This window comes from Impatiens glandulifera, chromosome 1, assembly GCF_907164915.1.
Source record: "Impatiens glandulifera chromosome 1, dImpGla2.1, whole genome shotgun sequence".
Taxonomy (NCBI): Eukaryota; Viridiplantae; Streptophyta; class Magnoliopsida; order Ericales; family Balsaminaceae; genus Impatiens; species Impatiens glandulifera.
Genome location: NC_061862.1, coordinates 15,001,880 through 15,015,776, shown reverse-complemented (window position 1 = coordinate 15,015,776; position 13,897 = coordinate 15,001,880). Strand labels below are relative to the sequence as shown.

Here is a 13,897-nt window from a genome sequence, read left to right as displayed (position 1 = left end):
TTTCTGAAACCAATAGTTTATCATATTAAATAAGATGTCAAAACACGGTGTAACACTTATATATAAAATTAGCATTGCACTCCAACCAAAAATTTAATTATATCAAGTGAAAATAAAAACAATTAATAAAAAGAAGAAGAGTTCAAAGAAATTAAAAAATAAGAAAATACTTAAATTCATTATCACTTTATTTTTTTAGAGTTTTAACATTAAATCTAAATCCCCTTCATTGTTGTCGGAAAGATCGTCGTCGAAAATGGTTTATCTAACGTTATTAGATAATTTTGTGTCGAATCAATTGAACGTTCCCTAAAGAGTTAACAACAAGATCTTCTGCAATTCTTACCTCACTATGTTGGGTCATCCTCTTTCGGACAATGAAATACCGAGACATTAGCGATACAAGATTTTAAAACATGTTACAAAAATATACATAATTTAGGATAAATTAAATGGACTGTTATAACCTATTTTATAAGCCAAATTTAAATGTTCTAATAGTTTGATACCTAAGAACCCTTGATTGCTGAGTACACCTAAATTATAATGTTAATAGAATACAATGGATGGATGAATGTAAGGGGTTGAAATATATACCAACCAAATTAATTAAGAGAAAATAAGATTTGAATATAATTTTTTTTTACTATTTAATAAATTAATGAAATTCTGATCTGTTGGTTTTATTTTGAATAATAAGTATATGGTTTTTGAGAAGGCAAATTTCAAATAATCCTGAAAATGGGTCAAATTCGAAAAATGACTCAACTTTGATAAACTTTATAAAATGTCATTTTTTGCTTGTGAAATGTCCTTCTTGCCCTTAAGACCCTAATCAACCGGGCATTCTCTTTCTCATCTCCCCATCTTCTCTCTCCCGTTCCCTACAAAATCCTAAAATCTCCAACTCAGCCGTCGGCAGCCGCCATGGACTCTCCCACTATCCTAAACCCTAATTTCCCTCCCCACCATTCTCTTCACCCCACGACTCCATGTTCGGTTGAAAAAGAACCATCGCATTCTCAAATGGGTATGTTAACGTACATTTGTTATAGTTAGTGACTTGATTTTGTATAGTTAGGATCCAGGTTTCTTTATAAACACTATGTTATATACTATAGTTGTAATGCTCATATGATATTGCAAAGTTCTTATTCGGGTGGATTTAACAACTACAATCACCCTCACACGTAATGCAATCACCTTCACGTGTATTGCAATCACCCAAAGATGAAATGATTCTCTTTTATTTATGTATTTGAACTTTTCTTGTCCTTTTACCGGAAGTACTTGGAAGAGCCATGTGTATGGTTAGAATCTAACACGACTACTCTTAGCATTTTAGCTTCACATGTTGAGATAGAATTTGGATTTCTTCTGATAATTTCTTTGCTCTCGTGAGTAATCCCGAAATATTTGTTGCTTTTGTTTTCATTAATTTTTTTTTTTTCTTATACGTGAATATATAAACAATTAGTTGGCATTCATTTGTTGTACAGTTTATTAGTAACTTTAACCTTTATTTTATGGACAAGTAGGGTTTTCGGAAGGTTGATCCAGATAAATGGTCATTTGCAAATGAAGGATGATTCCTTAGAGGTCAAAAGCATCTCCTAAGAAATATTAATAGAAAAAATATGCCCAAACGTTAACAAACAACCACAACAACAACAGCTGCCACGTGGTCAAAGTCCTTCGGTTGAAGCCTGCATTGAGGTTGGGAAATTCAGTATTGAAGAAGAAGTGGAGAGGCTAAAAAGGGACAAGAATGTGTTGATGCAAGAGCTTGTGAAGTTGGGACAACAATAGTAGAGTACAGACAATCAATTGCAATCGGAGAAGAATGATTCTTAATCTACTATCCTAGTTTGCAACTGTCAATATATAGTCAACTCTCAATGAGTTGCTTTCCCTTAGTCGTTGGTAGTAGTGTGTTTGATGATGGATGTTATCTATAATTACATGTATCTTCAACTGTCAACAACTATAAGCATTATGGTAATAAACTGAATATCAATGTTTGTCTCTGATTCTGTCCTCAATCATCATTTCTAAACAAGAAAAAACTTTTCCTTGTGTTTCTTTACAACTTAGCAATATATTCAATACAAGATCTAAAAATTTTCGATGAAATTGTCTCTTTTATCTTATTTTACAATTTCTCGATTGTCCATTAGATAACTATAATTAACTTTTATAGTGTGTTGGTGTTTATGTCAAATTGAGTCATCCTGATTTTCCTAGATATTTACTTGTGTTCTCAATAACCTATTTCATATATTTTAATATATACGAAGTCATTGTATTATATTTATAAAGAATACATTTATCTAAATTATGAAATAATAACACAATCCATTGATTTCAATTTTATTTGGATGTCCTTAACATTTCAAGAAGAGCCTTAGTAAATATAAATATAGATTCTGTTCTAAAAATATGAATATCAAAACAGCCCAATAAAATATTATCAATTCACAAATACTACAATATTAGTGAATCAACTATATAATAAGTATTTTGTAATCATTCCTTAGCTACCCACGATCTTCGTCTACAACCTGTGCTGGAATCAATAAGCTCCATCTCCTTATAACATCTGAAAATTTTAGCAAAGGGAAATCAATCAAGTGCTCAACCAAGTATTGATCTGATTATCTTTTGAAAAAGGTGGTATGGTGAAGTGATGAAGTTTCCTAGTTCTCCTGGTTACTAAAAAAATCAAGAGTTTAACTTAAGTTGCAACTTGTAATAGGTCATTCTATTAGGATATAAATATTATAATTATACAAATCTACAATGGAAATTAAATGATGAAATCCTACTAGTTATATATGTCATTTAAAAGCCCTTACTCATTGTCTTCCTTCTCCACATCCGCATGAGCGTGATTGCAATACGCGTGAAGGTGATTGCACTTTCACACGTATTGCAATCATCTTCACGCGTGAAGGTGATTTGAATGCAATACATGTGAGGGTGATTGTAGTTGTTAGATCCACCAGAATAAAAATATTATAATATCATAGGGGCATTACAACTATAGTATATAACATAGAGTTCATAACAAAGTTTGGATCATAACTATATAAAATCATGTCACTAACTAAGAAAATCAACTAACCATAACAAATGTACATTAACATACACATTTGAGAATGCGATGGTTCTTCTTCAACCGAACAGGGAGTCGTGAGGGAGACTCTTTTAAGAAATATTATAACTATTTTCGATTCGAACTTTTTTTTCATTAAAAAAGGTGGGAGAGTCGTGGGGATGAGGATTAGGGTTTAGGGTAGAGGGAGAGTCTGTGGTGGCTGTTGGCGACTACTGTCGGCTGAGTTGAAGAGTTTAAGGTTTTGTAGGGAGCGGGAGGGAGAAGAAGGAGAGAAGATAGGGAGATGAAAAGGGGAATGCCCGGCTGATTGGGGTATAAGACCCTTAAGGACAAGAGGGACATTTCGCAGACAGAAAGTATATTTTTGCAAAATTTATTAACGTTGGGTCATTTTTCGAATTTGACCCATTATCATGTCATTTCGTCACATTTTCCCTTTGAGAAAGTATATGAAGATTTTAGGATGAATTTTAAGAATATGTAAATTTGAATTGAAACTTTCTCCAATTTCTTAATTAGGATACATTATTTGTATCAGGTTTGGAACATCTCTATTTGATGATCTATTTTTTTTTATCATTTTATGTTTTACATTTTTGGACGAGCCTACAATTTTATGATTTATCATAACATTTGTTTATTTTGTAAATAATATATTTTTTTTATAAAAAAATGATATCATTTCTCTTTTAACCATTTAAAATGTATTTTTCTATTTTGTTATAACATTAAACTAGTTAAGTGTCACGTCCCATTTGTATGGGGTGCAAACATCGAGCCACAAGGTGTACTTCCATGATATTCTAGAATGCAAGTTTATGCAATCTGTGCTCAAGGGGCTTGTGCATAGATACGAAGGACCGTGTGGGGAATGTTTCAAGGAAGAGGTTGAAGAGTATCAGGCCAAGGTCGAACCGAGAACGGCCACGACTAAGGTGGGGAGTATGTCACGGACCATTAGAGTCACGACCCAATCCAGGGGATGTCGAGGCTCATTAAAGTCTTGGCCTGATAGTGCACTAATCTTCTTAGCCCAAAGGGAGGCCCAGTTACCTACGTGGGCCCAGCAAATCTTCTAATCAAGGAAGAGATTGGAAGATAATCTAATTAAAGAAAGGATTGGAAGATATATTCTAATCAAGGAAGGGATTAGAATATATATTCTGATTAAGGAAGATATTACAGGAGATATTCTAAATTAGGTAGGGATATTCTTGATATGGAAGGAATATCCTAAATTAGTGTAATTAAATTGTAATTAGACGTAATTCCTAATTTAATACGTGTAAGTTCTATAAATACCCTGAAGGTATTCCATTGTAATCATCAAGCATTTTTTCAATACATTCTTATTCTCAAGAGTTTTCTCTCTAAGTCCTTTCTTGCGTTTGAGTTCTTCTTGCATTGTGTTTAGAAAAACTTTCTAAGCTAGAATTAGGGTCGATTTAGCTTAGTGCCGCACGGGTCGAATTCTAGCCCGTGACAAGTGGTATCAGAGCAAGGTTGTACTTCCGTATTCAAACTACAAGAAATGGATTCACGAACTACCGTCACTAAGGTTCCGACCGGCCAACATAAGAATAAGGGATCCAAGAGGGATAAGTCCGTCGAGAGAGGTGCTGCTATGGAAGCGCGGGTGACCCGACTTGAAGAAGTCATGAGCGATCACCAGGAAGCTCTCGAAGTGTTTAGCGCGGTGGCCGAGAAGGTGACGATGTTGGATGAGGGTACTGAAAAGTTGGAGAATGAGTTAATGGGAATCATTAATGGTTCGAATCGTAGCATTCGTGACGAAGTGCTAGGATCGATTCGCGTGGAGATTAATGAGATCTGCCAGAAGGTGCTTGATCCAATCCGGGGAGAAGTCCATGCGATGGTCGAGACCCTCAAGAGGGAGATCTTGGGGAGGCTAGAATCGATGGAAAGGCGGATTGTGAGGAATGGAGGGGAACATAGAGGTGCGGCACCTCAACGGATGGATGTTTCTAAGCCAACTCTATTCAAAGGCTCGAGGAGTGCAAGGGAAGTGGAGGACTTCCTTTGGAACATGGAGAGGTACTTTCGGGCATCAAGCATACTTGATGATCGTGACAAGTTGGAGACGGCACCTTTCTTCCTACAAGAGATGGCGTTGTTGTGGTGGAGGAGGCGGGAAGGAGATATTGAACGAGGGACCTTGAGGATGGAAACGTGGGAAGACTTCAAGACAGAGTTCAAACGCCAGTTCTTCCCAGAGAATGCCGAGTATGAGGCTAGGAAAAAGTTGAGTCAACTTGTGCACAAAGGGACCATCAGGGAGTATGTGAAGGAATTCCAGGAGTTGATGCTCGAGTTATCTAGTCTAACGGAACAGGAGTCACTGTTCGCGTTTGTTAACGGCCTAAAGACTTGGGCACAGTTGGAGCTGCAAAGAGCCAAGGTGCGGGACGTTTCCGAGGCAATAGCGGTTGCAGAAAGACTGATAGAGCTCAAAGTATCTGTAGACAAGCCGAAGTTCATCAGGGATGATGGGGAAGAAGGTGAGGGAGACCGCCCACAAGACCAGGAGAAAGGTGGAGGAGACCGTCCATCTAAGAAGGGGCATGCACATAAAAACTCAAGGAGGCAAGCCGACGAGTCGGATAAGCCAAGAGCCTGTTATATTTGTTGTGCCCATAATCACATAAAGTTGATGTGCCCGTTTAAGGGGGAAAAGGTTGCAATAGTTAAAGGAACTGAGTCCTCTGATGAGGAAGAAGAGACTCAAATAGGATCCTTAAGACTGCTAAATGCTGTGAAGACTAGTGTTGCGAAGCCAGACAAGGGAACAAGGAGGGGCTCTTTGTTTGTGGAAGCTTGGATCGGGGGAAAGCGCATCAAGGCACTAGTAGACACAAGGGCTACGCACAACTTCATGCGAGAAGGAGTAGCCAAGGCGTTGGGTCTGCAGATCATCCCAACAAGAGGGACGGTGAAGTCCTTCGATATAGCCAAGCCGGTGAATGGGGAGGCTAGGAGAGTGCACACCAGGATCGGAGGCTGGAATGGGACAGTCTCATTTACCTTGGTCCCAATGGAAGACTACGACGTAGTGTTGGGATTAGAATGGTGCGATCAGGTACGCGCTTGCATAATGCCTTATTCTGATTCTTTAATCATTTTGGATCACGGAAAGACTAGCGTGATTCCAACAAGGAGAGAATTAGAGGGAATAAGCAGGCTATCGGCGATGCGATTCGTTCGAGGTCGCAAACATGGTAAAGAGACATTTGCCACTTTTGCCAAGATGGATGATGGGGACGGGTCCAAGGGAAAAGAAGAAGTACCCGAGGAAGTCCAGATAGCATGTGTCGAAGCCTTCGAGGGGCTCAAGACCAAACACAGCACAGAACCATCAGATCCACAAGATTTGGCCACAGGAAACGTGGGCCAAAGTCAGTCTGCCTTCACTCACACTAAGTCCGTGGGAAAGGAAGCAGGTCGTGCTCGGGCATATTCAGAGGGAGACACCGAGAATATGAAGAGAGGGGCAGATCTAAGAGGGTGTGCAGTCATGAAAGGGGACGCTGGAAAGGGGGAAGTTGCCCCACAATTGTTGAAGTCTATGCGGTCTGTGCTCAAGGGGCTTGTGCGCAGATTCAAGAGACCGTGTTCAATCGAGAGACGTGTGGAAAACGTCTTATATCGGTTAAGGATGGCGACCATAAGTGCACCCGATGTTGTGACGTGCAAAAGGGGAGGAAGAGCGCTCAGGGGACGCTAGAAAGAAGATCACCATGCACCGGTCTAGGGTCGTGCCGAGGACGGTCACGACTTAGGTGGGGGAGTATGTCACGTCCCATTTGTATGGGGTGCAAACATCGAGCCACAAGGTGCACTTCCATGATATTCCAGAATGCAAGTTTATGCAATCTGTGCTCAAGGGGCTTGTGCATAGATACGAGGGACCGTGTGGGGAATGTTTCAAGGAAGAGGTTGAAGAGTATCAGGCCAAGGTCGAACCGAGGACGGCCACGACTAAGGTGGGGGAGTATGTCACGGCCCATTAGAGTCACGACCCAATCCAGGGGATGTCGAGGCTCATTAAAGTCTTGGCCTAATAGTACGCTAATCTTCTTAGCCCAAGGGGAGGCTCAATTGCCTACGTGGGCCCAGTGAATCTTCTAATCAAGGAAGAGATTGGAAGATAATCTAATTAAAAAAGGGATTAGAAGATATATTCTAATCAAGGAAGGAATTAGAATATATATTCTAATTAAGAAAGATATTACAGGAGATATTCTAAATTAGATAGGGATATTCTTTGTTATGGAAGGAATATCCTAAATTAGTGTAATTAAATTGTAATTAGACGTAATTCCTAATTTAATACGTGTAGGTTCTATAAATACCCTGAAAGTATTCCATTGTAATCATCAAACATTATTTCAATACATTCTTATTCTCAAGAGTTTTCTCTCTCTAAGTCATTTCTTGCGTTTGAGTTCTTCTTGCATTGTTTAGAAAGGCTTTCTAAATTAGAATCAACGTCGATTTAGCTTAGTGCCGCACGAGTCAATTTTAGCGCGTGACATAAGTCTCGCTTATTATTTTGCTTTTAAGTTTTATTTTATATATTTAATTTTTATCTCTAAGTCAATAATGTAATTATTTTTTTCTTTACAACCATTAATGTAATTTACTCTTTTTTTTTAAAAAAAAAAGTCATTGTATATATTTTTATCTCTCCATTATTAATGCATTTTACTTTTTATTCTTTAAAAATGTACTTTACTTTTTTCTTTAAAATGTAATTTACTTTTTTTAAATCATTAATTAGTGTACTTCATTTTTTGGTATGAAATCTTTTTCAAAATTTAATAGACCGGAAGGTGTGAATTAGAAACATTTATAACACAATTTAAAAAAATATATATTTTATATTAAAAATGTTTAATTACATTTTTAATACAAAATTAGTTTAAATATGATTATAATTATTTTTTATTTAAGAAATTAACAATTAAACAAGACTTTTTCATTTAAATTATTGAATAAATTATGATTATTTTATAATAAAACAATACCTTCTAAAATATTAATAATTAACTTTTATCTTATTTTAAAAAATTGTCATATTGTATATAAATAAAAATAAAAATAAAATAAAAGAGGACAATAAAATTGAATTATTTTTATTAAATTAATTTTGTATAATTTTAATAATAAATTTGAATTATTTTTTTTTATCAAATTAACATGATTTCTATTTATATGATAAATCAGTTAGTCATATCATCACTATTATCAAACTTGTAGGTATATTTGAAGGTAACTGATATTTGAGAAAGTATTTATTTAGGCATAATTTGATTGGTTAAAAATTTATTTATTTTAAGTTAATTATTTTTAAAATATATATTATTTTAATTTTATTTATTAACTTTAAAAAGTTAATACCACTAATTAAATATATTTTTAATATTTATTTTTCCAATATTTTAATAACAATTTTTATTTTATATTTAATTTAATGATTTTATTAATAATAAATAATAAATATTTAAAACATGTAAAATATCATTAATTAGTGTTTTAATTTATTTTTTAAATATTAATTTAATTTTTATTTTTATCTAATCATTATTAATAAATATCATTTTTTAACATTATAATATATTTTATAATAAAAATTCAAACATATATAATAACAATTTAAATTAATTATTTAACAAATATTTAAAATATTGTATATATATATATATTTAATAAGTTTTATTTTGTCATTTTTGTTTTGATGTTGAAAAACTATTAATTATTTTTATAAATATATATATAAATAAATTCATAAAACATAATAAATAAGACAATAAATAAACAAATATATATATATATATATAAATATTAAAAATGGAATTAGGAAATGGATAAATCAAAAGTGACTTGAGTAATACTCAAAATCAATTTATAATTGAATTCAGAAACATCTTATAGAGTAAAAATTCCGTAGAAAGACATATATATAACCTCTAAAATAGAATTCTGCAGAAGAAAATAAAAATCTATAGATGGCCAATAATAGTGTCTTCTTCTATTATCCAACATAAATAAGTAAAAACAAGAAGTAATCAATGGTACAACGTGAAATTTCAATTTCAATTTCACTAGCTAGCTATTTGTTATCAATGAAAGCATTAAGAATTCAATTTTGAAAGTTACTCCGAATCCTTGAAGCTGCCCGTGGTGAGCCATAGCTTCTTTTGTATGACCAGCACGAGTTCATCGCCATCCGACTCAGACCCCGAATCTGCTGTGGCCACAGCTTCCCAGTGCAGTCCTGCCAAATGCTTCTTCACAAATGTTATAACCGGCTGTTTATCCCTTATGATAATGAAGCCTGTTGGCCTCAGAATCCGATCCATCTCAAGCAGAAGATCCTCCCCACTGCATCCTTTCTTCATTATGTCCGAGAAAACAGTCCATGCGTGGAGAAGGTCATATGTTCTCGGGTATGTCGAGAAAGCCTCACACCTAATATGTAAAAAATTAACATTTTTTAGGGTTTAGACAGCAAGCGGAATCAAGAATAATGGAAACCATTGCTGCTGCTCTTACCAGTTATGAACTGCACCGATGAGACCTCTGTCGAAAATGACTTTCAAAGTGTTTGGTCCATCTTCAGGAACAACATTCATAACCCACACATCCTTATCCTTTAATGCAGATGCAAATGAGCCAAGGTTTGCCTTCATGTCCATCAAGTTTCTCAAGCTATCTGACCCTATTTTTGGACTCAATAGGTTCCAATAATGGTCAACCCTCCTTCTCCAAAGTTCCTACATGTTAAGGGCTGGTTATTTTAATATGTACTCGGGCCTTATTTAATATTAATTTCAAATACTACAATATCCTCTATTTTTATTCGTTATATATTATACCCTTAATGTTTTTTCTTACCCAAGATCAAACAAGGCCTTATAGTGTGCATAAAACCAAAGATGCAAACTCAAGTATTAATCATAACTTAAGCGAGCCATAGCCTTTGCATTCACCAAATTTGGAGAAAAAAAGTAATAAATAAAGAGTGTTCAAACTTACCATGTCCTTTTCAAATATTTCATTGGAATATCCCAAATCAGCAAGACGTGGAGAAGGTGAAGTTAACCGAGCAGGCCAGGGAGCAAGCCTGCCACCTCCGGTTGTGTGATCATCTGGTAAAGATAAGATGAAAAAAATATAAGTATATTACACATAATGGTGTATTTGGAAACATGTAATTTCCACTAAGAACCAGTTTAATGTCAATATTTATACTGATCTGTGTAAAAATTCTTCTTGCATAGGCTAAAAATGTATCTCTAAATTAAATCAATTGCATTTTTTTTCTTAATTCAGGAAAGACAACAGTATAAAGAGAGCTTACGATCAGAGTAAGGAGTGATGCATGATTCCATTAGCACACCCGATACAGCATCTGGATCATCATCAGAGCGACATAGAGGAGGTTGAGTGCCAGGTTGTCTAGCAAAATAACAATCATTTGTTAAAGGTTTAACCCAAATGACAGTTTGATTCCTCTTTGCAGCAATTTTCCAGCACATGCGTTCAACAAGCGCACTCATCTCTCTCCAAATCTTAAGATCTTCTTCATCCTGAGCATATGCCTCGGGAGATGAATATGCAAAGTAGCCTCCTGGACGAAGTAACCTATCCAGCTCAAGGAGGAGGATCCCGTCCCTCTGAAGCCAATCAATTCTACAGCGAGAACAGTGAGCAAATTCAAATGACCTGCTTGGATAAGGAAGCCTCTTTGTTCCAAGAACTCCTAGATACGCAGGAATTCCTCTTTCCAAGGCAAATTGGATCTGATTTTGATGCACATCATTAGGTGCAACGGACATAGCTATGATGTTTGATGAAAGAAGATAACCACCAAAGCTAGCAACGCCACAGCCAACATCAAGAACTGTACGTATTCTTCCTTCATTATTCAAATTATCATCTGAAAAGTTCAGCATCTGCCAATGAGGAAATAGAAAAATCATCATGATACATACTAAGATACTAAACAATAGGTAGATATACATCATATTTGTTAATGCATTATTAAACAAGAAAATCCTACATTTGCCATTGAAGCAATGTACTTGTCAGCTCCATAGTGAAAATGAGTGCCTCCCCCAGGAAATACAATCTTTTCACCTTTTTCCACCATCCAGTTTTGGTCAGACTTCTCATGAGCAAGGTGAGTGTGTGGGATATTAGCTTTCCAGACTTCATCTCTACTTGTTGGCCATTTAACAGGGACCTGAAACAATAATCAAGAAAAATATCATAATTTGGGTCTATTTGGAAACACTTTATGTTTCTGGACATGAATTTGGTTTTTAATCTCTGTCTAACTAAGTATCCAGAGGAGATATCTTTGGAATCAACCACTGCATACAGTAGATAAATGGATAACATATACAAAAGTTGATTGTATGCCAAACACACTACAGATGTAGATAAAAAAAGGCTCAAAATGAAGCATCAGCGAACCTTGTATCCTGGTGGTGGAGGTATCAAGCAGTTGAACCGCCTTTCTGCAGGAGGACAATGCCTTTCATAATGCTCCATCAGTGAAAGATCCAGCTTCAATCTCATTTGGTATATGAGGTGTCTATCTAAGCATGGAATTAGCTCTGAATGCCTATCATCACACACCTTCAGATATTGAAAAGAAACATTAACATTAGCACATCAGACACATGGTATATACATTGAGAATTTTACAAACTAATTCCACTTCTTTCATCATTTCTTCTATTGATCCCTTCTTAAAAGGTTGGATTTTATATAAGCCATCTATTCTCAAAAGAACTTACAGGGAAGCTCTTTGGAAGGGTTGTATCGTCTTCGTCATCAAGCCCAAGCTTTATTGAAGAAGCATCCTGCTTTGAGCTAAGTTCATTCTCTTCATCTCCACCCAAATAAGATGAGCCAATTTTCCTCAGAGAACGGCTCCCAAACTCTAGGGCTGATTCACCATTGTTTCCCGAGCCAAAATACAAGAACAGGAAAAGAAGAAACGCCCCGAAAACACAAGCATAAGCCAACAAGCGCTTCTTTTGCGCTATATCTGATCTTCCTCTCATCATATTTGCAGTTCAATTTGTTCACTTCACCAAAGAAATTCAGTGCCAGATTCTATCTTTTAGGAATAGAATCTCATAACTAGCAAAACTGAAAGTCCCACCAAGCCCTTTGATCAGCCTAATAAACTTTTCTGACTCTATAGATTAATTAATCTAATTCCTCCAGAAACCCAGGGTTCAGGAATTGTAAAAGACCAGGCTGTGAACAACCTGTTAAGAAACAATCAAAGCATAAGAAAGGGTACATAAAAAAAGAGATCAATCAGCAGTAAGAAGCAGGAAACTGCTAACAGACAGTTGAAGATAATTGAACTACTACATAAAAGGATTCCTGCAATTCAAATAGATATACTTATGAGATGTTTCCACATTATACCCTTATATAATGAATATAAGTTCATCTGATAATGGTATGAATGAGAATCTTGTCTCTTAGTTTTAAATATTTGATGAATGAAGTGCTTTAATTTTGAAATACATAAGAGAAAAAGAGTCAGATCCAGAATGCTTTGTTCCATAACAATGCATCTCATACTATTCGATGACGTGAATAAAACTCATAGTGGCTGAATTTTCCACAATTGAGACAATATAATTAGATGTTTTTGTTACTAGTATTCAAAATCTGGCAAGCCTAACTAATATATATTGCGAGGAATTGATCACCGACAAGTAAAAGGATTGGACTGATAGTTGAAACAAAACCTATAGTGAAATTTGAAGACAAGTTCTCCAAATTAAGCTTGATTTGAAAAAAGACATGGAACTCAAAACACGGGTCCTGGTTAAAAAGATGAAACACTATAGCAAGCAAATCCACCGACGACATTATGAGCACACAGCAGAATAGTAACAGTAAAATATAAAAGAATAGGAACTGAATGAATCTAATGAGTAAATCGGCATACTCACAAGTGATCCGCGCAGATCTAGGCTGAGAAGAGACCAAGGAATTGACAGAATAGCACCGGAGTAGATATTGAGCGAGAGAAAAAACCGAGCGTATCCAGAAATCTATGATTTAGCAAAGCGCAAGAATATAGGTGTGAAGTTATAAAATATAGGAAGGAGTCCGTTCTATAAACGGCAATGGAATGGAGTAAAGAAGAGAGAGAGTAGATCTCCGAGTTTTTACTCTATCTGTTCGTCCATACTATAAATCCACTTATCACCGGAGGGAGAGAGACGACGATAATTACGTTTTTACCGCCGTGCATCATTGAGCTTTTTTCTCTTTTATGTTTAGTAAAATAGAGTCATATTTGAAGATGTGTGGTTATTTGAAAAAAATTAAGGTCTTGTTTTGGTTATTTAAATATTTTTTATATTAGAGTTATAAAAAAAAAATATGTTAATTAATATTTATATTAATAAATTTAAATTATTGAAGATATTTTGATTGGTATTTTAATTTACAGATTTAGAGAATATTCAAATTATTGAGAAATCCATGCAAATTTATATTAAACACATTTAATTATTGGTTATTTAAATTAAAGAAAATGTAATGGTTAAGGAGGGAAATTGAATCTTCAAATGCCATTAATTAAAAAATAAATAATAATTCTGACCTAATTATGTATTTAAATTCACTTTTATTTTTCATTCTTTAACAAATTTATATTAAATATAAAATAAATCATATATTAAAATAAATAAATATTCTTACACATTTTCCTTGATC

At 35.0% G+C, this 13,897-nt stretch overlaps 1 protein-coding gene across 1 annotated transcript; it reads right to left on the bottom strand.

The window, feature by feature from the left end:
• Positions 1-9,024: 9,024 nt before the first annotated feature.
• Positions 9,025-13,337, bottom strand: LOC124919389 (probable methyltransferase PMT3). The gene is made up of 8 exons (XM_047459622.1): positions 13,126-13,337; positions 11,944-12,423; positions 11,618-11,782; positions 11,202-11,384; positions 10,500-11,094; positions 10,175-10,287; positions 9,692-9,912; positions 9,025-9,607 (listed from the first exon to the last, which is right to left on the bottom strand). The coding sequence occupies exons 2-8, from the start codon at positions 12,214-12,216 to the stop codon at positions 9,292-9,294; spliced, it is 1,866 nt and encodes a 621-aa protein (XP_047315578.1). The 5' UTR covers positions 12,217-12,423; positions 13,126-13,337; the 3' UTR covers positions 9,025-9,291.
• Positions 13,338-13,897: the final 560 nt, after the last annotated feature.